Here is a 24,528-nt window from a genome sequence, read left to right as displayed (position 1 = left end):
TGGAATCTGTGGTAAGCTTTGCTTGACTGGTTGCACAAGTATATTTACACAATTATCTGCCTTTTTGTTAAATTTAGACCTTGTGTGCACTAATCTCTTTTTTACATTATGTAAGTCTGTCCAACTAACGTCATTCACATTCTATGAAGGATAGTGATGTCAATTAAAACTATTAAAACAACAGATAGAAAAACAGATGTTGCACCCAATATATTACTCTGTTTGACAAATGAACTCTTGATACCAAATGATTATGCCAGATCTGTTTGTTAGGTTAGTGCTTTCTTCTACCATTCTCTGTCATACTACCATTCTGCTGGACATTTTCTGTTAAAAAACCTAAACCTTGTATAGCAAGCTATCTTGGAAACTATCTTGACTTGATGGAAAAAAATATAAGAAGTATATTGATTTATTGGGGACATGCACTGTACATAACACGTTCAAAAACATTGCCATAGCTTACATAATGAAGCTTAATGAAGCAGCAAAACATTGTTCAGTTCAGTTCAGTTCAGTTCAATTTTAAAATTCCTCTACATACAATATCCAAATAAAAACACTAATTACATACAATGACTGCAAATTACATAAACATACTAATAATAATGCAAAAAATAACAATTTACATAAGATTGGACAGTATTCTCAGATAAGTGGTCAGATGAGTTATTAAATATAATGTAAACGACGCAATTTTATTGAAAGTAATATAAGAACTAATACTAACATCTTATACTTTGTTTATTTAGATATTTGTTCTCTGGCTTCAAAGTCCTGGGTTGGTCCTCTTGTCAATATTTTTTGTTAATTACAGTTAATCTAATCAAACCACTGGGAAAAAAATCAATTTTTCTAGTCTTTTTTCTGATCTGCCTTCCTGTCAGTGTTTTATTGTTTATGAAAGTTGCAATTGCCTTTCTAGATTATGCAGAAAAATGAAATATGCAGAAATAATACCATAACATCCATGTTAGATTATCTCAGACTCAAGTTCATCAATTCTTCTGTTGGCTTCTCGTCGATCTTTACTTTTGTCACTGCTAGCAGTTGTTCACAGTTTGTCAGTTGAAGTTATTGGAAAGCAAACATTAGTCGTTTGCTCGTCTAAAGCTGCGTGTTTATATCTTTTAGTCTATTTAGCTTACATACAATGGCTGCTGATACGCATCTGACTCAGCAGCATGTGATATATTTGTCACAAGGCAGTTGTTGATTGGCGATAAGCTCTTCTTGTGCAGATCAATAACTCGTTGAAGCTTCCTAGGACAAACGAGTTGAGAGTCTAAGAAAGAAGCATTTGAAGAAGAAGTTTCTAATGTGTAAGGTAAGTAATTCACCGTGATTCTAAAAGTTTTTATGCCCCAAACTCGTCTTGCAAGGTGCTGTATTGCCCTTGTTAGCGCTTGTTTTTCTACTGACAGCCTTCCTCTTATTTGCGGTACGTTCGTTGCTAGAATGACCCGCTGTTGAAACTTTCATCTTCTATTGGAGGACATTTTGTACAGTACCCCAATTTTATGTTGAGCAAAATCCCAATCTGGTTATTTGAAGAGATTCTCATGCGTGTGGCAGATAAGGATTTCAGTTTTTGGCGGTATAGAACTTGAAAATTACTTTGAAAAAAGCACTGTACATAACACGTTCAAAAACATTGCCATAGCTTACATAATGAAGCTTAATGAAGCAGCAAAACATTGTTCAGTTCAGTTCAGTTGAGTTCAGTTCAATTTTAAAATTCCTCTACATACAATATCCAAATAAAAACACTAATTACATACAATGACTGCAAATTGCATAAACATACTAATAATAATGCAAAAAATAACAATTTACATAAGATTGGACAGTATTCTCAGATAAGTGGTCAGATGAGTTATTAAATATAATGTAAACGACGCAATTTTATTGAAAGTAATATAAGAACTAATACTAACATCTTATACTTTGTTTATTTAGATATTTGTTCTCTGGCTTCAAAGTCCTGGGTTGGTCCTCTTGTCAATATTTTTTGTTAATTACAGTTAATCTAATCAAACCACTGGGAAAAAAATCAATTTTTCTAGTCTTTTTTCTGATCTGCCTTCCTGTCAGTGTTTTATTGTTTATGAAAGTTGCAATTGCCTTTCTAGATTATGCAGAAAAATGAAATATGCAGAAATAATACCATAACATCCATGTTAGATTATCTCAGACTCAAGTTCATCAATTCTTCTGTTGGCTTCTCGTCGATCTTTACTTTTGTCACTGCTAGCAGTTGTTCACAGTTTGTCAGTTGAAGTTATTGGAAAGCAAACATTAGTCGTTTGCTCGTCTAAAGCTGCGTGTTTATATCTTTTAGTCTATTTAGCTTACATACAATGGCTGCTGATACGCATCTGACTCAGCAGCATGTGATATATTTGTCACAAGGCAGTTGTTGATTGGCGATAAGCTCTTCTTGTGCAGATCAATAACTCGTTGAAGCTTCCTAGGACAAACGAGTTGAGAGTCTAAGAAAGAAGCATTTGAAGAAGAAGTTTCTAATGTGTAAGGTAAGTAATTCACCGTGATTCTAAAAGTTTTTATGCCCCAAACTCGTCTTGCAAGGTGCTGTATTGCCCTTGTTAGCGCTTGTTTTTCTACTGACAGCCTTCCTCTTATTTGCGGTACGTTCGTTGCTAGAATGACCCGCTGTTGAAACTTTCATCTTCTATTGGAGGACATTTTGTACAGTACCCCAATTTTATGTTGAGCAAAATCCCAATCTGGTTATTTGAAGAGATTCTCATGCGTGTGGCAGATAAGGATTTCAGTTTTTGGCGGTATAGAACTTGAAAATTACTTTGAAAAAAGCACTGTACATAACACGTTCAAAAACATTGCCATAGCTTACATAATGAAGCTTAATGAAGCAGCAAAACATTGTTCAGTTCAGTTCAGTTGAGTTCAGTTCAATTTTAAAATTCCTCTACATACAATATCCAAATAAAAACACTAATTACATACAATGACTGCAAATTACATAAACATACTAATAATAATGCAAAAAATAACAATTTACATAAGATTGGACAGTATTCTCAGATAAGTGGTCAGATGAGTTATTAAATATAATGTAAACGACGCAATTTTATTGAAAGTAATATAAGAACTAATACTAACATCTTATACTTTGTTTATTTAGATATTTGTTCTCTGGCTTCAAAGTCCTGGGTTGGTCCTCTTGTCAATATTTTTTGTTAATTACAGGTAATCTAATCAAACCACTGGGAAAAAAATCAATTTTTCTAGTCTTTTTTCTGATCTGCCTTCCTGTCAGTGTTTTATTGTTTATGAAAGTTGCAATTGCCTTTCTAGATTATGCAGAAAAATGAAATATGCAGAAATAATACCATAACATCCATGTTAGATTATCTCAGACTCAAGTTCATCAATTCTTCTGTTGGCTTCTCGTCGATCTTTACTTTTGTCACTGCTAGCAGTTGTTCACAGTTTGTCAGTTGAAGTTATTGGAAAGCAAACATTAGTCGTTTGCTCGTCTAAAGCTGCGTGTTTATATCTTTTAGTCTATTTAGCTTACATACAATGGCTGCTGATACGCATCTGACTCAGCAGCATGTGATATATTTGTCACAAGGCAGTTGTTGATTGGCGATAAGCTCTTCTTGTGCAGATCAATAACTCGTTGAAGCTTCCTAGGACAAACGAGTTGAGAGTCTAAGAAAGAAGCATTTGAAGAAGAAGTTTCTAATGTGTAAGGTAAGTAATTCACCGTGATTCTAAAAGTTTTTATGCCCCAAACTCGTCTTGCAAGGTGCTGTATTGCCCTTGTTAGCGCTTGTTTTTCTACTGACAGCCTTCCTCTTATTTGCGGTACGTTCGTTGCTAGAATGACCCGCTGTTGAAACTTTCATCTTCTATTGGAGGACATTTTGTACAGTACCCCAATTTTATGTTGAGCAAAATCCCAATCTGGTTATTTGAAGAGATTCTCATGCGTGTGGCAGATAAGGATTTCAGTTTTTGGCGGTATAGAACTTGAAAATTACTTTGAAAAAAGCAAACAATTTATAATATTATGATAATAATAAAGGCATTTATATTGCGCTATTTATCCACGCGCCTCAAAGGCGCATTACGTAATGTTTATAAAACTATGTTCTTATATGTTACGTAATGTTCTTTCGGATCCTTATTCTGACGTTTTATACTCTGAGGATTGTCAGACGAAAAAACTTTTAGCCAATATGTTGTAAAATGTTTGCTTTTTTCAAAGCGATTTAAACTCTAGGTTTTTTAACAAGCTATAGCACCCAGAGGTGACAGTTCTGCTATTGTATTTAATGAATTATGTTATTTCGTGGTTGTGTGTTAAAGTCACTTGTCTTGTAAAGTATTATAGTGTAGCGTTCCTTTTTTTGTTGATTAGTTCCTTATTATTAGTGTGTTGATAATAGCAGTTTTACTCTTGGATAACAAAGCAAGCATCAAACAAGGAGTATCTTTTGCGTACTAACTTTTGAAGACCTAGGCTGGTTGGTCTGGGCCTTCAGTCCGCTAATAGATGGATACTTCAGTCCGCATTCAGACCTTCAGTCCGCATTGAGGATACTGAGCACTTTATGTTGCTTTCCCCTTCTTTTCATGTTCAGCGAAGAGATCTTCTTGCTGGAATTGTAGAATTATTACGGCCATTTGTCCTAGTCACCAATCTTTCAAACAATTCCTTGACACACATACTTTTATACGGTGATGAAAACTTTCTAATGACTTGAACTCGAATTGACCTTACGTCTCGTCCGCTCAGCTGGTCGATTTGACTGATATCATTTCAAAATCTAACCATATGCATGCAACCACCACCAAATCCAATGCCGAGTAAATTTTCCCTTTTTCATAGTAGTAATTTGTAAAATTGTGTGTAGTTTTGACTTTTCTTTCAAGCACCATGGGGTAGTCATAGTCTTCTGCTCCTCATGGTATAGTTCTTGTAGTATTGTTAAGGAATTGTAGGGAAAGTAGTATTTAATATGTATTGTAAAATTTTTAATGGAATATAAAAAAATGCAACGTCGTGAGAAGAGCCTAAGTATGCTAATTTGGTGACATATCTATGATGTTGTTTGATGTTGTTTGGGGTCCCTGTTTTATTGTGCGAAGATGAGGATGTCTGATTTGGAATTTTGAACTGATATATTTTCCATTCTATTTTTCCTTTTAAACATCTAAAATACTAATAGCAATGTTGCAACAAACTAACAGATCATTCCTCTAATATGGAGTACACACAACATCGTGTGATTCTTCAAATCTAAGTGACGTTCCTTTTTGCCAAAACAGTTTTGCATGTGGCCGCCATGTAGGGTTGCAGCAGAAGGCAGGCATGGGCCTTCAGTGGGATTTGACTTTGATTTCCAAGAAGAATTTGGAAAAATTGGGAACTCCGAGTGATTATGTATGCACCACCTTAGCATGCCAATTCATGCATCAAGGTCTTGATGACTTTTGGTCCTTTAATTGTTATTCTTTCTTGGATATCAAGAGATTTTAATCTTCGCGTATTTTCTTTTATAGAGGGGAGATGGTGTAACGGTTTGACTTTTCTATTAAATGAGTTTGTCAACATGTCGTGTAATCCTCGTATTGTTTGTTAATTAGTTTCAGTTATTTTATCAGTGTGTTGATCACATTTTAATTCTGTTTTATTGTTTTGGTGATAGAGAGTGCATCACACAACGAGTATCTTTTTCGTGTTATCTGTCGAGGGTCCTGGCCAATCGATACACTCACAGACTGGTAATTTACCATTGTAAGGACACCCCCTAATATTTTACCCAGTCGGAAGATTTGAGCACACCCGGAAAAGTTGAAGCTGTTGGTAGAGAGCTAGGTTAATCGGAAAAAATTTGAATCATTCGTGAAAACTGAAGTTTTGACACAAATGACCTTGTAAACTGTAGCACCCCAGACCCCCCAGTATTTACGTGCTTGGTTTAACAGTAAAGTTGTAAAGAATGAAAGAACATTTAGTCGCTTGAAAATTGTCAAGAACTTCCGTTCGAGATCGAGTGGAGCAATGGGCAAGTCGTAGAAGGAGAAAAATTAACACCTGATATTTGGACTACGTATGTTTTGATGCATTAATTAAACTAACGGTCTTTATGCTCGATCTTCCAAATTTACAAAATCTAGAAACCTTATCATACAGCTGAATAATTATTTACGAGACAATTTATAAGGTTTAATTGGTAAAAAACTATGAAAGTTAAGGCCCTCATACAAAATTAGAATTGACGTTTATCAGTCGGAAATTTTGAGTCCTACACCCCTCCAAATATCTGCCAATTTACGTTCCTGCCTCAAACCCCTGTGTATTGTGGCAGATACTTTGCTGTTTAGATGATTCCCCCACCTTGGGCACTAATTCCTAAAACAGCAAGCACGCGTCTGCAGTTGCTGAGCTGAGTAGAACTGGAGATAAATTTGTATCATCCTTTAGTTTAGACGTTTGGACAAAACCTTTTGCCAGGCTAGTTTTTATTGAATATATCACATATTGTGCAGTGGCGTAACGCACAGTGTGCACTTTTAAGCACAAAACTCAGTGCCCCTAAACATTTGGGCCCCTGAAGGGGCCCCCTAGAAGTGTCTCAAAATAAGGGTTTTTGGATGAAAGCATATGTTTCTTAATAAGCCAACAATGTTGGCTGAGGTGGTCAAACGATCCAACATTTCACCCATTAACTGCATTTTGCAATCTGCTCATCTCTACCAGTTTTTATGCTGGCATCACAACTTGCAGCAACGTATTTAAAATAAACGCTTTAGAGACCTGGGACCTAGTGATGGTCTGAAAATAGCACTTGGGGGCATTTCTCAGCTGGGGTCTGCATCCTGTCTTTCTGAGCATATCAAACTGCCAATTTCTTCCAATTTTCATGTTTGTATCACAAGTACCAGCGATGTTATTAGAATAAATTGTTTTCCGGGCCGGGGCCCAATACAACGTTCTAAAAATAGCACTTGAGGGCATATCTCAGCTGGGGGTGTGCATCTTATCTTGTTCAGCGCCCAAAACTACCCTTGTGGACGAAGTTTCATGCTGATATTCGATTTTGCACAACTCTCTCAAAATCTGGGTCTAACAGCCCTGACGACCAAGGAACCAATCGAATGGCTCAAAAATTTGCACACGGCCAGGAAAGTGTAGGGTAAGCAAATTGTGTCTAAAATTTTTGCATTTGCTCTAGTCCATCTTTTATAGCCAAATACAGCAATGAGAGGAAAGAAAAATTGTTGTTTTCCAATTTTTGACAGGGCATAATTTCAAGGGGAGGAGGAACTTGAGACATACTGTGGTAGCTTAGGATCTGTGCTTTCTGCTGATACAAGTCAGATTTTAATACCCTAAACGGAAGGGTAAAAAAATAGCTTTTGAAAGTGGTACACTCATTTAAGCATTACATTTGCCTGGAAAGTATCATTTTGCAATATTTGCCAATTATTTTGATATGGTTGGAATCGCAACATTCTTGTGCATCGAATGCTGATAGTTTTATCTGATTCCGTTAATAGTTTGGTTTTAGGAAAAGAAAACCAAATATTGTGTCAAAAACGTTTACCGTAACCTTGAGAGAAATAATAGCCCGTCATATTTCCTTCATATTTCTGACACTTTTCCTCTTGACTTTATTCTTAATTCAATCACCAGGTTCAGGAAATCTCCACAGAGAAGAACTTGATTTTTCAAGAGCCAGACCGGTTTTGGTTGTTATAAAACTCCCTGTAGAGTTGGTTTGTGTACCGTAGATTTTCAAGTAATAGATTATAAATTATGTACAAAAAACATAGCCAAAAATTCGATAATAGTCAAGACTTCCACTCTCCACCATGAAATTTTAGAACAAACAAACATATAAAGAAGATGTTCAAGAACACCAAAAATTGTTCCGAAACCTAATATAGACAAGCAAAAAATATTCATTTTCAACTTCGGTAGATTTAAATTTTACAACTTACTGTCTACGCTATTTAGAAAAAACTTTAAGTATTAAATTGGAAAGGTTGTGGCTACCATTTTGCCATTACATAAAACACTAAATACCACAAACTTCGAAAGGTTTTCTTGAAAGATGGCAACTAGGGCGATGTACCTCCCATCTCTCCATTGTCTTTTTGAAGCTAAAATGAAACAAACATCATTAACTGGCATAAATTCCAAATTCTTACAGATTAAAAAATGGTAACGTAAATATAACAAACAATGATTCCCTAGCCTAACATCCAACATTTCAATATCCTGACCGGTAAATATTCAGCATAGACATAATTCCGCATTTCACTCAGTGATAGTCAATGACACTAGTATTTATCATTTGCAAATCCACAAGTTCATGTAGCTAGCATCCAATATTCCGACATTCTACAATTTACGTACTCCCTTTGATAAAAGTCCCCAGCAGCTATTTTGCTATTTTTTTTAGGAATTCAATTCAGCATTTAGTATAGGGAGGCGTTTAGAGAAGAAGGCGTCTTTATAAAATCCGATAACTTTACTTGAAATTTAATTAAGAGAAATTTTAAAAAGATAAATTAGTTGCCTTTGGAGAAAAGAATAGAGGATAAATCCTTCAAAAATTAAATGATCTGACCATGAAAACTATAAAGGGATTACAATGCTTGGCTTTATTGGAAAGCATTTCTTAGCAATTTTTGAAAACCGCCTGAATCAGAAAGCGGGAGAGTTTAACACAGTAGAATCAGATACTGGAGAATTGAATTGCCTATAGAAATCATATTGAAAATCGTGTTTTTACACTTCATGCCATAATTGAGAATACATTTTCAGTAAGGATACTTTATTTATGCTTTGAGGATTCTAAGAAGGCCTTTGCTTCAGTTGACTTAAAAAGTCTCATAGATAATTTTTTCTCTTGTGAAATTAATTGTAGTGTTAGATGTGATTAAGTCCCTGTATGCAAAAATTAAGCCTTTTATGACATCGCGGTGTTTTGCAAGGTTGTATGTCGCGTCCATTGCTGTTCACTTTGTTCCTTTTTGATGTTGACTCAAAGATGAATGATCATTCTACCGGTGTTAGATTATTAGATTAGGTGACAGAAATATCTGTTCCCTTCTATATGCTGATGACTTGGTTTTATTGAATGGTTAAGATAATGATTGTCAAAAAATATAAGAGAAGGGCTAAGGTATGCTTGGAAATTCGGTGATAAAAGATCAAAGAATGCAATGAGTACAAATACCTTGATGGTACTTCGAAATCAATGGTATATTTATTTGGTACTTCTTAATTAATGGTAAATTTAGGCATGCGGTAACCAGGGGCTTCGCCAAAAAGGCTATGCTGTATCCCACCTCCCCAGCATTTTGCCCATCAGTACATTAAGGATTTTGCTTGGCAAATAAAGACATTTTCTCTTACCCTGTAGTATTATTGTAACCTTTCTGCGATTATTGCAAAATATTAACGTTTCTGTAACAGTTGAACTTTGAAAGTATAGGACTAAAGTATGAGTTTTGAAATAGAAATGCATAAAAGCAGCATAAAAGATTATTTATCGTATGACTACATCGATAGAGAGTGAGACACGCCCTTATTCTCGGCAAAAATAATTTCTGAACCCCTCCGAAAATTTTTTTGGCTTCGCCCCTGGCGGTAACATATCATAAATTGCATGCGAATTCGCATCGATTGCTGAGCTGATAGCTGAAAATGCGCGCACACTGTGAGGAAATTTCCACTCGTGCACAAAATTATCTAACATGTTAAATTACTTGCGCCGATGACACGCGTGACGAAAATCCAAGAACCGGACACCGCACACTTGAGGAAACAGCTTACGCCAACAATCACGAGTGAAACTCAGCTCAGCTGATAGCTCAAGTGTGCGCCGGGCCTGAGCGGAAAGGAGCACAAGTTTCTGCTCATTTTTTACCTTCATAGTTGACAAAGATGAGAATACTGAGATGCGACACTTTTTAGAATTTATGATGCTTTCAAGTGTAATAGTTTAAGAAAGTTGGTCCCTGCAAATCATCAAGTATTTGGCAAGGTTGGGTTCAGGTCTACCGAATGCTTTGGTCCGTACATTCTGACTATACTGGCAAGCCTTTTGACTCAAATTACTGAATGCAGATCATGATAAACAGACAGTTTCGACAATTCCTCTCACTTTCATAGTCCCAATAGTAAAAAGAGCAAAACAATTAGATTTGAAATGACATATAACGCAAAGAATATTCGCAGGCAGAAAATGTCGTGGATTGTGAAATATTTGGGAATGTTTGCGCTCAGGCCGACTGCAAGCTCAAGTCCGGAAAATTCGAACTTCTCTCAGAAGCTGCACTTGAGCTGCACTGGAGCATCGCATGTTTCTTTTTACTGTCGATGGCGAATATAGACCGGTAAAAAGAGTGATGTGGAGGGGCTTCAGTATTTCAGATTTATCAAATGTCACAGTTTTTTAGCAGTCAGTTTACTTGGAAAAATAACCAATGGACGTGTTTACGCTGGAGCTCCCCGCATGCCGCTCATAACCAGAAAAAGATGGCGTTTATTGCGGAATATATTAAACATTGCCTATAACATTAACACTACAACGTATTTATTACTGGTAGAGATGTTGCAAGAGTTTTAGAATTTGTCTAGAGCTTTTTACGCTTGCGCCGCAAGCCTAGCATATAGAGAGCTAATGTCTACAGTGCTCATATTGATATAATTAAGCAAAAAGCTCAAAAATCCTACTTTTGAAAATGCAACGAATGAAGTGGTTTTACCTCAAAACTGCTTTTATCTTTATTTTACAGTACAATTTTTCCTATCCTAGATTACGTCAATAAAGTACATGGAAATGCCTTGAAAAAATCAATCTTATGGCTTGCAAGTCAATATCAGGCAACCAGTCCCTTTAAAGGCTTACTGCACATTATCTAGATACAATGTAACACAAATCTTAATTAAGAAGTCTTTTGATTTACACAACATAATCTGAAAGAACTTGATAAAATATCCGTGTGCAAAATCAATCAATTCTTCCTTTAGCTTTGGGTTATGAAAAGCCAAAAGATCATCAACCTATTGGCTTAGGTATTAACATGCATATGTAATATTGTACTGTTTATGTAGCATTATAGTGTATTATATGCCTATGTATTGTTACAACTATGTTATTAGCTATATTAACAAACACGTCCAATACCATTGGCCAGTCGTGATAAATTGCTCCTCCTGAGTACCGTCCTTGTAATGTAGTTTAGTAGTTCGTACTTAGTACTTTAGGAAATTATTTACTATAAGTTTTTAAACTGAATAGATACAAGAAAAACTATTTGAAAAATTCTGGTGTATCAATTTCCCATCTTAGCAAATTTGCAGCAGATTTACATTCTTTATATGGCTAACGATTTTCTACGACTATGTGGTGTAACAACTATAAAAAGCTATCTTTACAATCTAAACACTTAATAGAGCTCATTGGGCAGTGATAGAGCTTATTAGTCCTTGTTCAATCAAAGCCTGACTCATTGTTAGCTAAGCAGAGGCAATTGCAGTTTTTGCAGCAGCTGATGTATTCATTGCGTTATTTTCATGTGCAAAATAGACCGTACATATAGTAGACTACAATACATATATCATTACAAAACCTTTGTGACGCAAAAAGAAAGTAGAACAGCATAAAAAGCAAGTACCTCTGAACGTTTACAATTATTCTTCACAGCCCCAATTACCATCACCATGGTTTCAGGAACGAGTACTTTTAATATGTAATCGAAATACTGAAACGAGAACGAGAGATATAAACCCATTGAACTGTGTGATAGGATTAGGTAAGCTAGGATGTAAGGAAGTCTTACAATGCATATATTCCTTTTATGTCAAAGACAGTCATAAAATCTTGTTCTCTTTAGACTTGTCATGGCCAGTAAGCACACTCAAGTTTTTAACCAGGCAACAAACGTATCTGGTAGCTCTGATAATAGACAGAAGACATCAGACTAAAAATTTATTACATATTAAGGCTCAAAATTTTAAAATATCTTGCAAAGGCTCTTTTTCTTAGGGCAAAAAAAGACCGAAATATGCCACAATTAGTTTCTTGCGAATGCAGCTAAGGCTAATGAGAGATTTTTTGCCTAGTAACTGCCAAATCCAGTCTTTCAAAGATATATCATATAATTCGAAAATCCTTGTACTTAAAGACATTAAACTCCTAGCTTCTAGTTTCAAGTATGAAACACAAAGATCTATTGCATTCAACTATGAGCAAATTCAATAACTTTGTTGAAAAATTCATAGAATCACACAGTTTCATGAGGGAAAGGACATCACTTGTAATAGCAAATATAAATGCAAAAAATTAAAATAAATGATTAAGTTTCAACTTTTCTCATAAAACACTGATTTGGCAGCACCCTTTCTTGAATCATCCTGCATGTTTTTTAAGATCGATGGCAGAAAGACATAAAAATAGGCAATACGATTTGTTTTTAAACCATTTGATATCGTTTGTCACATACTGGAATAATGAACACATGTTCAACTTGAAGTGATCTGTTGATACTTTAATTTCACTAGATGTAGCTTTATTTCTGAAAGCTGTAGAATTACCTTTGTATGTTTATAGCAAAAGATCTGTCTTAATGTGTCCGTGATGCATTCCTGTTGCTCTTCAGTAAAATGGTGATAATTTGAATTTGAAACAAGTCTGGCTACAAATGAAGAGAATGCTATCAATAGTGCACGCACATAATTCTTCATAATAAAAATAATCTTCATATGGAGCCTTTATACGGGTGGAGTGCTTATAACATATATAAATATATATAAAAAAGAAAGAGACATGTTTCCTTGGCTTTGCATCCTCATAAACTCAACACAGTAAAATGATGTTCATCCTGTTGGCATCATTGCCAGCAGGGCGCCCTTTTCAAAGCAGCTTGTGGGGCGAAAATCATCGCTAGATTAGGTCGATGTGCTTTTCATTGGCTGATTTCTAAATTTCGTCAATCTTTCTTCATCAGTTAATACAGCGACAGTCCGAAAACACAGGTCCCTGAAAATTTTTCCAAATTCGAAAGAAAACCCTTAAAAATTATCCTGTTTAGGCCGATGTTTGATATTCTGCACAAACTTTGCTTTCCTCTACTAGTTTGAGATATCGAATGTTGAATATTCTTCGTGCATTCTTCGTTCATTTCATTTGGGTACTTGGTATAACGTGTTAGAGTCAGAGAAAAAATAAGAATTATATTGGTCATGGCATGTTGGAGTATGAGTAAATTTAAGCTGAAAAGGCGGTTTGATTAAAATACCTCGACTTGCTCCTCCTCTTTTGTATTCTTGATGTCTCGCTGAATACGTCTGCAAGAAATGTTTCAAACGTTTTCACAAGAAAATCTAGAGATGCAAGACAGCACCACAATAAATTAGAATGTCGTGAATAGCCCAGTATTTGGCAATTTTAGCCTAATTTTATCGGGAAGTGAAGGTCAATAATCTTTCATACAGCTGAATTATTCGTATAGAAATAGAGCGACTCTAGAACAACAGATTAATAAATTTCACAAGCATTACCGTGCCTTCAAAAATACTTCTGATATCTGGCTCCATAGACCTCACAACAGACCGAATCTGGGTAGTAGTAATATCCGTCACAGAACTACAAAATAATTATTTTTAAAACAACAAAACAGAGTGATAACTTGAGGCTCTGTTTCATAGGTTTGTCAAGACAGAATAATGACAGCATTAATGATGTATTTGATGGTGTTTTAGTAAAGGCAGTCTTTTGTTTGGGAATTGCCTGAAAATTTGAAAAATTATATTATATACAACCTTGAAGGCCTCTGCTCGTTTGCACTTTTTTCGAATTCGTCAGGCAATTCCAGTGATCCAGTCTTGATAAACAAAATGAAGACAGTTTCCGTACAAAATGATAGATTTCGACGACTAACCTTCCTTTTTAAGGATGACAAAGCAATAGACAAAGACTAAAAGTTTCAGAAATTTTTATGACCAGATTAAAACAAATAGACCAAAGAGGAACTGCCGAGAAATAACTCTAATGAATTCATATTAGAACCGTAAGAGAGATTGTGGAGGGTTGAAAGTTCAACAAAAATGCCAAGAGAATAAAACCGCAAAAGGCCGCATAAATGGAAATGTGAAGTGAAAGTAGTTTTATATAAATTATCAACAACAAAGAATTCATTTTTCTGCTATCAATTTGAAAACAATCCTGCCCGTTGCATTACTTTTACAATCAACGAGAAAGAATTAGAAAATTCAGGTTAACACAGATGAAGACATATGATGTTATACAGTTCTGTGTATTATCTCTTGGGTATTTTCAAGGGTAATGAGGATAGCTTGCCTTAAATATGTCGTTACTACCATTGTCTAGAACTAAAACATTGTTTCATGACAACTGCTAGAAAAATCTTTCTTAAAGCTCGAATTAAAGTTAATTAAAATTTTGTCATACTATGGGGGAATAGTTATCAAAATGCAGCATAAATTTAGAAAAATAAACTTGCCTTATATTTTCAAAGGATACTTCATCATAATTGTCAATTAATATCATTTCTTTAGATTTTTCTACAACTTCAAATTCACTCATCCCCTTTGATTGAGGTTTAATGCTTTTGGTCATCCTTTTTCGTTTGGAGTCTTGCAAAGGCACTGAGTTATCCACTTCCAAATGTCGCTTACTTTTGTTGACAGTAGCAAATGATTGCCAATCAAGTTCGGTCTTTGATGCGCACGATTTAGCATTACTATCCTTAGAGTGAGTGTCGTATAAAAAACGTCCACACAGTTTGGCCATTTTTTCAACAGTATTCGTCTCACGCTTTTTACCTTGAAACTTTTGGGAAACATCTCTATCTTCCTCTGATTGCTCAATTGCGGATTTGAACCTCCTAAGAAAATCAAAGGAACGAGACAAAGTTCGATGGAATAGGCTGGGGTTGTTGTAAAACCTGGACAAACGATGTTAAGATTTGAGTTCCACCAGTTCCATTTCAATATGTAAGCTATATTACAAACAGACAATACAATGTTGTATAGGGTGTGGCGGTAGATAAAGGTCTGTAAATGGAATCTACCCGGAATGTCTCTATCTTGGACAACAAGCTTTAGCCGTTGGTTACGAAGCAGTGCCTCATAGGCTCTCGGGTTACATTATAGTCGTGCTTGGCTCTGCTACACGAAACCATGAATATCGAAATAAAAGAGAAAATACAGTTGATGATCAACAAAAAGGAGTAGAGTCACAAATTTTCTCATAAAGTAAACTGATGTGACATGAAGATTATTCAGGCCCAACGAGTTTGCGATGTTTGATTCCTTTAAAATAGGGAATCAAATTGCTATGTGCTAGGGAATCAGATTTCAGGTGATTTCAGGTCATTTTAACTTTTATAACATACGCATTAATGGATGGACCTTTTCGAATTCGAGATATACAAGTCGTACAATTTGTGACATAATTGATCGTCCTTTGCTAAACAATTGTCAAGTAATTAAGGAAGGAAAACTACTGATCGTGTTTACATTTTTGTGAAGGCTGCCTTTTTTCGTTTTGTAGACATCGTTAGTGATAATGAAGAGCCAAAGAAGTATTTGCTTGGATTGCATTCATTCAGGAACATATTCTGCATCTGGAAATAGCAAAAGGCCATAAGTAAAGGCTAGCTCTCAGAAAGGCAAAAGGAAAACTACGGCAAAAAAGTAAATATTGTACGTATGTTGAGAAACTGGCAGGAGTGAGGTATAAAGAACTGGAAAAATAATGGGAGCAAAAATTCTGCAGTCAATAAGCAGTTTAGGCAAATGAATAAACATATTCGAAAAAGAGTAACCAGAACATGATAAGGGGATTCGCAAAGAAAGCAAGAAAATAGTAAATTTGGTGTAGGGTTTAAGGTATCTAATTTAAAAATGGCTTTGAAAAAAGCAAGCATTTTACGACATACTGAAAGCTTTTTCGTCTGACACTCCTCAGAGCAAAAAACGTCAGAATAAGGTTCCGAAAGAACACGATGGAAAATATATACCCAGTTGTGGATCGAAAATATTCAAAACATTGCATCAAGGATTCTTTTACGTTCGCTGAGTTCATGCAAAACTTGAACATCGAAAACGAAACATCTTTCATGTGTTCTTTCGACATTAGTAGTATTTTCACAAATGTCCCTTTGAGTGAGACTATCAAAATATGTGCCGACGCTTTGTACCGGAGCGAGCTTAATAGCCCACCATTCCCAGAGGAAGTATCCATTGAACTGATGGAAACTGCAACACGTTCAGTTGAATTCAGTTTTAACAATGAAATGTACCAACAAAAGGATGGTGTCGCTATGGGTAGCCCTCTGGGACCTGCCTTGGCCAATATCTTTGTCGGCTTTCATGAAGAGCGTTTGTTTGACTACGACCAAAAGCCAGGTGTCTATTTTCGGTATGTGGATGACACATATACCATTTTCAAAACAGAGGCTGGTGAGTGTGATATTTTTCTAAAACACCTTAATAGCCTACACCCAGCCCTCCAGTTTACGTTTGAAAAGGAAGAAAATGATTCCTTGCCATTTTGAGATGTTTTGGTCGAAAAGTCTAACACTGGATTTCTTACCAGTGTATATCGCAAGCCTACTTTTACCGGTCAGTACATACGCTGGAATTCATTTTGCCCAAAACAACGCAAAGTCAACCTTGTCAAAACATTAGTACATAGGGCACTCATGATCTGCTCGAAATCTAAACTGCACGCTGAACTGGAAAAACTCAAAACGATCTTCCTGGACAACGGCTACCCAGAAGACGTAATTTTATCTTATACTAAGGAGAAGATCGCAAGTTTTTCGGCTGTTCAAAAGTTTGGTCCGCAAGAGTGCCCAGTTTATTTGAAACTACCATGGATTGGTAACACTTCCTTGCGACTCGAGAGTCAGATTAGGCAAGGTATAACCAAATGTTTCTTTGCTGTCAATCCTCGGATTGTTTACAGCACTAGGAGAGCCCTTCCAACCATTCAAAAGGATTGCGTTCCTACCAACCAAAAAAGCTCCGTCATTTATGAATTTACGTGCCAGTGTGATTCTGGCTACGTAGGACGCACAACCCAAAGATTGGGGGATAGGATAAGACAGCATGTTCCTTCCAACATAAGAAACAAAACTGCCCCTCAAAGAGAACAGCCTCCTCGATCTTGTAGGTCTAGAAACACTGTTAAAACAAGTGATTCTGCCATCGGTCAACATCTTTCAGACAACCCAGATTGTGCAAAACTCTATAATGACGACATGTTTCGGATAATTAGCAGAGCCCGGTCTTCCTTCCATCTAGCAGTTTTGGAGTTGATCTACATAAAAACGAAAAAGCCGCCATTGTGTAGACAGAAAGAGTTCGTTTTCTCTCCTGGACTCCATTGGTAATTTTTCTTTAGGCTCGCGGCACTGATTGGTCAACCAAACCGGTGTTGTGCTTGCGTTTTTCTGATTGGCCTATTTCGATCCACAACTGGGTATATATTTTCCATCGTGTTCTTTCGGAACCTTATTCTGACGTTTTATGTTTTGAGGAGTGTCAGACGAAAAAGCTTTTAGTATGTCGTAAAATGTTTGCTTTTTTCAAAGCCAGTATCTAATTTAACAAGACGAAATTTTGAGATGCAAATGGGTATGATAAAAAGAAGATTATATTTCCGTTATGGAGTACCAACCGGAGAGTTACAAGAATTCAGAATTTGTTCAGTTGCAGTAATAACAAGCTGCTCACAGAAGATGCCGAAGCACTGCCAGAAGCCCCCTGGAGGAAAGGATTAAAAACAGAATCATATTTACCGGGCATACCTGAAAACAAGGACCCAGGGCTTTAAGGCAGGACCCAGGGCCCAGGACCCGGGATCCAGGACCCAGGAGCCATGGCACAGGACCCAGGACCGTATATGTTTTCGATAGTGCACTCGTTGTTCCCTTTATAAGAATACGAAGTTATAACATTACATATCATGAACAATTGTCCATAAAATCCAAAAGTTTTAAACATCGAACAAAAGACTGCACATTATTCAGTAAGAGGAAATACTTCCAATAAATACAGAAATGAATCTGATTTTTATTTCTGGCTCGATGGGAAAAACGAAAACTCGGATAGCTCGGGCAAAGTGCAAATATACGAGTAAACCAAAGCAACGCCTTGAAATGTGAAATACTCTTATTAGCCGTGCAAACCTGACGTGGTTGCTTTAGCATAGATGGTTAGCACAGCAATTACTATTCTATGGTAGGATGGGTGTATGTTTGATGACGTGGGGAGGGGGGGCGTCACGTCTGTTTGCAGACTTCAAGAAAGTTGGTCACGCAGCGGGAACCTTAGCATTAAATAGGAAGTTTGACCAAATTTCAACCGATAATTCATTCAATTTGTTGGTCATGGTCAAATTTCGTTTTTGTAACACACTCTTTTTTATAAGAAAATTTTTATAAAAACACGAGCCTCAAATTGGTCAGAAGTTACAACCTAATTAAGAACGAGCTGAGGCTGAGCTACTGCAAAATGCAATTTTGAACAACGTTTTATCTCAAAAACTTTTAGCCATATGTCGGGTTCTTTTTCGGTGAATATTGAAACCTGTGGGCAAATAAAGGCTGTCTCACTCACTTTGTTGGGAAATAAGGCCTGAGCGCCTCCCTTGAGCGAAAACGCTAGCAATCGCACTGCTTACAACCTATTAATTTCAGAACAAATTAAGAACCCTCATATTTTGAAAAAACAGTCAACCTTGAACTCGAATTCACTGATTCGTATAAAAAAGGGTGTATTGCAAATAACTTGCTATGAGGAGCAAGCTAACGACTATAAGAAATGACTGCAAGAAATAACTGCAAAAAGTTTTCTGAGATGCATTTTAAGCTAATCTGAAGGGTGTGGTCGCAAAATTTTTCAGGGGCATCGTTTTCCCATTTTGCCCCAGAGCCTCTGAAACCTCCCGGCGGCCTTCCAGTCATATTTGCCCTTCAATTCTTATAAAATTTTATAGATTAGAGGACATTTTACGTGCTGAAATTATTGTTATGAAGAGTTCAATAGAAGCTTCAGCTCATTTTTGCAGATTTCCTTAAAATTGGCTTTTCGCAAAAAGATGCTCATGGATTCACCCAAAAACGTGAACTCCAGAAATATTAGTTTCCGCAAACTTAATTTCCTTATACACTCCCTCACGAAAGTATCTGGACAGTTTCGAATTCAGATGTGAATCTGTTGTTAGAGAAATTTGTTTACAAATTTCAAAGTCAGCTTTCATGAAAACTTTTTTATCAACTTCCTCGAACTTTTTCTTCACGTTTTTTTGGCCTTTGATCTATTTATTCGTCGAAAAAAATAATCTTAGCGCGATGTAAGCAAACTCTGCGGGTTTTTCCTCAGCATGGTAACGACCAAAAGAAAAGAATTGACTTCTGAGCAGTGTCTAGAAATAATGTTTTATCACAATGATGGGAAGAAGCAATCATTTAATTGCTAGTATCATTTGATGCACAAAGATTACCGCTTTCAAGATATGCAAAAAAATTTGAAAAACAAAAAGTATCAAGAGCTCTCGCGACACCAACGTCTGAGCGTTCCGCCCTAATCAAATTTGCATCAAAACTGGCTTGCATCATTGCGCAAAATTGCATTAAATGTTCACAAACAATTTTCAAAAGCTGACGATAAATATTGAAAGGATAATGATAAAAAATTGTGAATGTATGAAATTCTGAATCGTACCAACCGATTTCAGCAGGACTTGCAGCAGTAAAGAAATTAAATGGCTTTAATGGCCATGCACTGAATGATATGTCTGCTTTGCAAGAAAGTTTTTGATCATGTTAAATGTTATCAAATGTCATCCATGTTTTATGATCGGTCATGCAAGCATTTTTCCCAACTGACAGTAAAAACGTCGGGTTTCTCTTTATTTGAAAATATCTGTGTCTCAAGAACCAGTTTGTAAAAAAATTCAAGTCACCTGACTTTAATGTTCTCCGCTTATTTGACATCAGTTGATTTGCGTAAGGCTTGTAGCGCAAAGGTTTCGAATTTTAACAAAAAATGATAACGGATAAAAAGCGCAGAAGTTTTGCAGCATTTTAATGTTCTGGTTTACTTTGGAAGGGTTTCTAAAAAAATTATTGCCAGCCTAAATTTGTTTTTAACTGAAAGTGCAATCGATCTTCGAACTGTCCGGGTACTTTCGTGAGGGGATTGTACTCTCATACCATCATTGGTCTTACTTGTTATCATTAAGTGTGTATATGATCATCTATTTCATTGTTAATGAATGGAATCTTCTTGGTAGTCATTCTCCAGAAGAATTTCCTTGATTTTGTCCCAACTTAGTTTTGGAGCCACTCATCAGTGCTCTGTAAGCTAGAGTTTCAACGAGACCAACTTTTCTGTTAAGGGAATTCCAACAAATGTATTGCCCAAAAAACGTTGGTTTCCTATAAACACTGGTTAGAAATCCAGTTTCTTCTCCGTGCACAGAAGCAAATTAAGATTTTGTCGAAACAGCCACCTTCCTGCCCTGGCCAAAAAATGACAAAGGTGTCGATTTTCACGTGCCAACCCACAATGTGGAAGAAAATGATAGGAAACAAAATTTACAAAACCAAACAATAAATTGCTTTGGATTTGCAGCCAGCAAAAAATTGAAAAATAGGCCCATGTAGACAGACCCTCAAATATTCATGAACTGACAGTGAAACAAAGCAAAAATGAATAAGTATACCTTCCAGTGATGGTTTCTTTGCTCCAGGCTGAGAATTGAAAAAATATTACATTAGAACGCATAGTCGGCCACAACGAAATTCTAAATAACAAATATTCATGCCCTCAGTTAAGTAAATTGTTAATAATTAAAACATCCTTACAGCTTGTTTTATCTTAAAACATTAACTCTTTGGACCAGGTGTTTGTATTGCATTGAGCAAAACATGTTGTCTTTAGTATGAGACAACCACTTTAAAGAAAAATAGCAACATAAAATAGCAAAGCCACAAGACAAAATACCGTTTTATCATTCTTCATCAAGATGGAATCTTTAGTTGGACTGCGTCGAAATGCATAAGATATAAGCATTTCATCTCCTTTAAGAAACAGAAATCGTTACAAGCATTTCAGTGTCAGTTATTAGAAATCGACTATTGATATGCGAAGCTATGCACAAGATTTTATAATGAGTTAAAAATTCAATAATTGCAGAAAGTAAAGCAACATTCAAAGATATCTTGATATTATAGTTCCTATAAATTTTCTGCTTTTCAAATATTTGACAATAACTTTATATTTGTAAATAGCTTTCTTAGATATTCCAAGATCATAAGCACTTGAATGAAAGTCTTAAAGTGCTTGATTAAAAAGTTTCAAGAAAGGAATATTTGGAGATCTTAATAGGTCTTAATGTTCGCTCGATTCGAAAGGTCTTAAAGAAGGTTCTTCTCAACTGGATTAATAATTGCTCACATCAACGGGTCCTAAAGGCTTACTTCCATTGGTCTTGATAATAGCTCACTTTTACAGGTCTTAACGACTTACGTTAACAGATCTTTAAGAGATCTGATGTGGACAGGTTTTAAAAGCTACTTAATTGCAAATGTTGGTAGAAACTATTTGTAAGCTGGTTGAGCCTATAAACAGGATATCAGGAAAAGATGACTTCAAATGTCCATAAGCGAGGATCCTACTTTTGGTGCATCCAAATTGAAAGATCCATTTTTTTGCATCTACACCTGTCTTCACTTCCTGGACACGATTGTAAACAATGCTCTCTATAGACTGGAGAATGACCTGAGGAGATGGGCAGTGGAATTAATTAGGCAATATTGATTTTAAAATGTGAATGATATACACAATTGAAATAGATGAAACTCAAAAAGGAATTATATTGACAAGTTTTCAGTTAACAATAATATAGATTCCACGTCCACCCCTGTCAAGACCAGAAAAATTTGCAAACAATTATTTGGTGGTACAGAATTCAAAAATGGTTTTGAAACAAGCATACATTTTAGAACATACTTTAGCTATATATCCAGTTGCGGATCGAAAAAAGGCCAATCAGAGTTGCAAGCACATGTCTGTTGTGGTTGCCCAATCAAATGCCGCTCTCCATCATAGTTTTTGCAAAAGGATTCGAGGATAGAATAAAAGAGCATGTCCATTCCAGCATTTGAAACCACAAACTCCCCCAAAGAGAACAGTCACCTCATTTTTTCAGATAAAAAAACCACATACTAAAACATGCGATTCTGCTATCCAAAGCATTTACTCAAAAACCCAGATTGTGCAAAAAATGTGATAGTAACATGTGAATATCTCCTGATATTTCTGAAATACCTTCTTTCTCAAGGATTGTGAGTGACGTTGAAGTTTTAAATGAAATATTATAAACACATTCAATTATATAATCCTTTAATCTATCTTATCTTAAAGAATCTTCTTGGATTACCAAAAAATGGAATTATTTTTCATTCTAATTTGTCGTTCTCTCTTTATTTTTATATGAAAATTTATATGGTAGCTCACAAACAAAGTACTGACCTGAACAGTTTCATCAAACAAACATGGCTCCATAAGACAATGAATGCCTATATGTGTGCGAATGATGACATTGCCATTTACCTAGAAGAAAAAAGCGCATGCAGCATATTTTGTGACAGTAAGATGCCTACCGGCCACTAAGACTTCATAGTCAATCAACTTTTTCCTAGCATATATTTTTGGATATATTTTTGCCAAAATCCAAAACAGTCCTAGTTTGCATCATTTACAGACCACCTTACTCAAATGGTTTTCTTAAAAAACTTGATGTAGCCTTTTTGAAAATAGAAAAGTTTGATAATTAATAAATTTTTTTCTTGGGAGACTTGAATGGGCAGTAAAAGGAGTAACTCTAATGGGATCAAGCGCTATAAAGAATTCTGGGCCCTTCAAAGACTTGGGCAAAGGATCCAAGAACCAACATACATAACTGAAAAATCTGAAACTCTATTAGATCATATAATTTATAATTGGGCTCTAAAAGTTTTCAGCAAGGTGTTCTCAACCAAGACTTATCTGATCACCATATGATTTATTGTACAAGGTAAAGTACTAGAGCCAAAAATCAGGATCATAAAAACATCAAAATCCGTTCAATCAAATTAAAGCAGAGAACTTTTGCTGAAAAAAACTTTGGTTACTTGAAATTACTTGAACTCCAAAATCACTACGAGCCAGGCGCGGATCCAGACCGGTTGCACAGGTTTAAAAAAACCGGTCAAATTCTGAGAATTATTTTTCTCTGTAAATTTTGAATTTTATCTAAAATTTTAATTGCAAAAATTGCTGCAGAATTTCTTGTAGTACTAGGCTAGTAGTAGTCCTTGTGAAAATGGAAATAAAATGGACGTCAAAATAAAATTAAAATAAGATCAATCTTCAAAACTTGGCATTTTTCATTTAAATTTCACCTGAATGAAGTACTTTTTTCTGGTCATTCCGATTATCGACTCCTTCGTTGCAAGTTGTAAGTTGTGGTTGTAGTGTAGTGGTTGTCTCTTTCACAAAAGGCCTCGTTCCTAATAATAACAATAGCCGGAGATCGCTTTCTGAAAAGCTTGAATAATAAAAGCTTTAAAGCAGGGTAAAGAAACATTTTTTGTTGAGGTAAGAAAAGGATTTTTCAAGGCATATTGACTTACTGCTGAATCATTTTCTTGCTATTCATTCAAGGCCTATTGCTATTACCCTTTGTCTATTGCCCGAAAAGCAGATGTGCGAATTTCCAAGGATCCAACTTCATTGTTGATATGCCAATTAAAAATATTTTAGTTAATTTTAACTTACAGTTCAAATTATCCAGTTATAATTTGAATTTATATCAAAATCAGACACACAGATTATTTAATAACAAGTTTATACAAGAAAAGAAACTAGCTTCCAGTGATCATCCTTTTCCGAGTCGGTTTTTTAACAAATAATTCATCAACTTGGTCGACCACACAACACATCCTACCTCTCCAGATCTAGTAGCAAACCTCACAGGCACACAACAATATGGCAAGTATGTGGAAGAGGAAAAGTTTGAAGTCAAGTTTCTATCCAATTCACTGTCATTGATTTTGTATCTTGCTATCTACAGACCTTTCTCAGAAATGGACTTCAGATTTGAAATTATCATCTTGAAATTATTTTATACTGAGAACTTCATGCTGTCTGGACCGTTCAGTTGCAAGTTACTTCGTTTTGAATATTTATATATTTTTTTAGATTTGACGGGAATTTGATGCTGTAGTGAAAAAATTTCACTACGACAACATGAAATTTTCGGCACAGAGTAATTGATACAACTATCTATGCTTGTGACAACAGTATACTTATTGATAGTATCATTGGAACATTAGAAAGTGATGTCCTTAAAATTGCAGAATGGTTTCTGAACAACTGTATGAAGTTGAATGAGGACAAATTCCGTCTAATGGTCTTTGGGAGTAAAAGTAATG

The 24,528-nt window shown here is 35.7% G+C and overlaps 2 protein-coding genes across 4 annotated transcripts in view; one reads left to right on the top strand and one right to left on the bottom strand.

Moving 5' to 3' along the window:
- Positions 1–138: 138 nt before the first annotated feature.
- On the bottom strand, positions 139–23,583 carry LOC135693436 (uncharacterized). Of its 3 annotated transcripts, XM_089110437.1 has the most exons (14): positions 23,497–23,581; positions 22,586–22,666; positions 21,730–21,832; positions 21,056–21,132; positions 20,775–20,802; positions 17,724–17,809; positions 15,557–15,663; positions 14,539–14,922; positions 13,577–13,661; positions 13,315–13,363; positions 12,611–12,711; positions 11,692–11,778; positions 8,094–8,163; positions 139–3,677 (listed from the first exon to the last, which is right to left on the bottom strand). In XM_089110437.1, the coding sequence occupies exons 1-13, from the start codon at positions 23,521–23,523 to the stop codon at positions 8,122–8,124; spliced, it is 1,257 nt and encodes a 418-aa protein (XP_088966563.1). In that variant the 5' UTR covers positions 23,524–23,581; the 3' UTR covers positions 139–3,677; positions 8,094–8,121. The 3 variants fall into 3 exon arrangements, 2 of the variants coding, with proteins under 2 accessions (XP_088966563.1, XP_065068003.2); XM_065211931.2 differs by lacking the exon at positions 139–3,677 and having other exon boundaries at positions 5,503–8,163; XR_010516995.2 differs by lacking the exons at positions 139–3,677; positions 8,094–8,163 and having other exon boundaries at positions 13,582–13,661; positions 23,497–23,583.
- LOC148959190 (protein MEMO1-like) overlaps positions 23,567–24,528 on the top strand; it is a 19,211-nt gene continuing 18,249 nt past the window's right edge. The window contains exon 1 of the mRNA XM_089110438.1: positions 23,567–23,692. The gene's annotated coding sequence lies outside the window, so the exon portion shown is untranslated. The remainder of the gene's footprint in view (positions 23,693–24,528) is intronic.

The sequence above is a fragment of the Rhopilema esculentum genome, chromosome 10 (genome assembly GCF_057945365.1).
Source record: "Rhopilema esculentum isolate cy_ngs chromosome 10, ASM5794536v1, whole genome shotgun sequence".
NCBI lineage: Eukaryota > Metazoa > Cnidaria > Scyphozoa > Rhizostomeae > Rhizostomatidae > Rhopilema > Rhopilema esculentum.
The sequence above is the reverse complement of the archived record's forward strand: the minus strand, read 5'-3'. Positions and strand labels throughout refer to the sequence as shown.

Bases quoted from the DNA above. Each gene is read 5' to 3' on its own strand.
- LOC135693436 (XM_089110437.1), bottom strand. From the start codon at position 23,523: ATGACCAGAAAAAAGTACTTCATTCAG. The intron at 22,667-23,496 runs GTGAAATTTAAA...TTTTTCTTCTAG, and splicing joins GAAAAAAGTACTTCATTCAG to GTAAATGGCAATGTCATCAT. The intron at 20,803-21,055 runs GTATTTTGTCTT...TTCAATTCTCAG, and splicing joins TGATGAAGAATGATAAAACG to CCTGGAGCAAAGAAACCATC.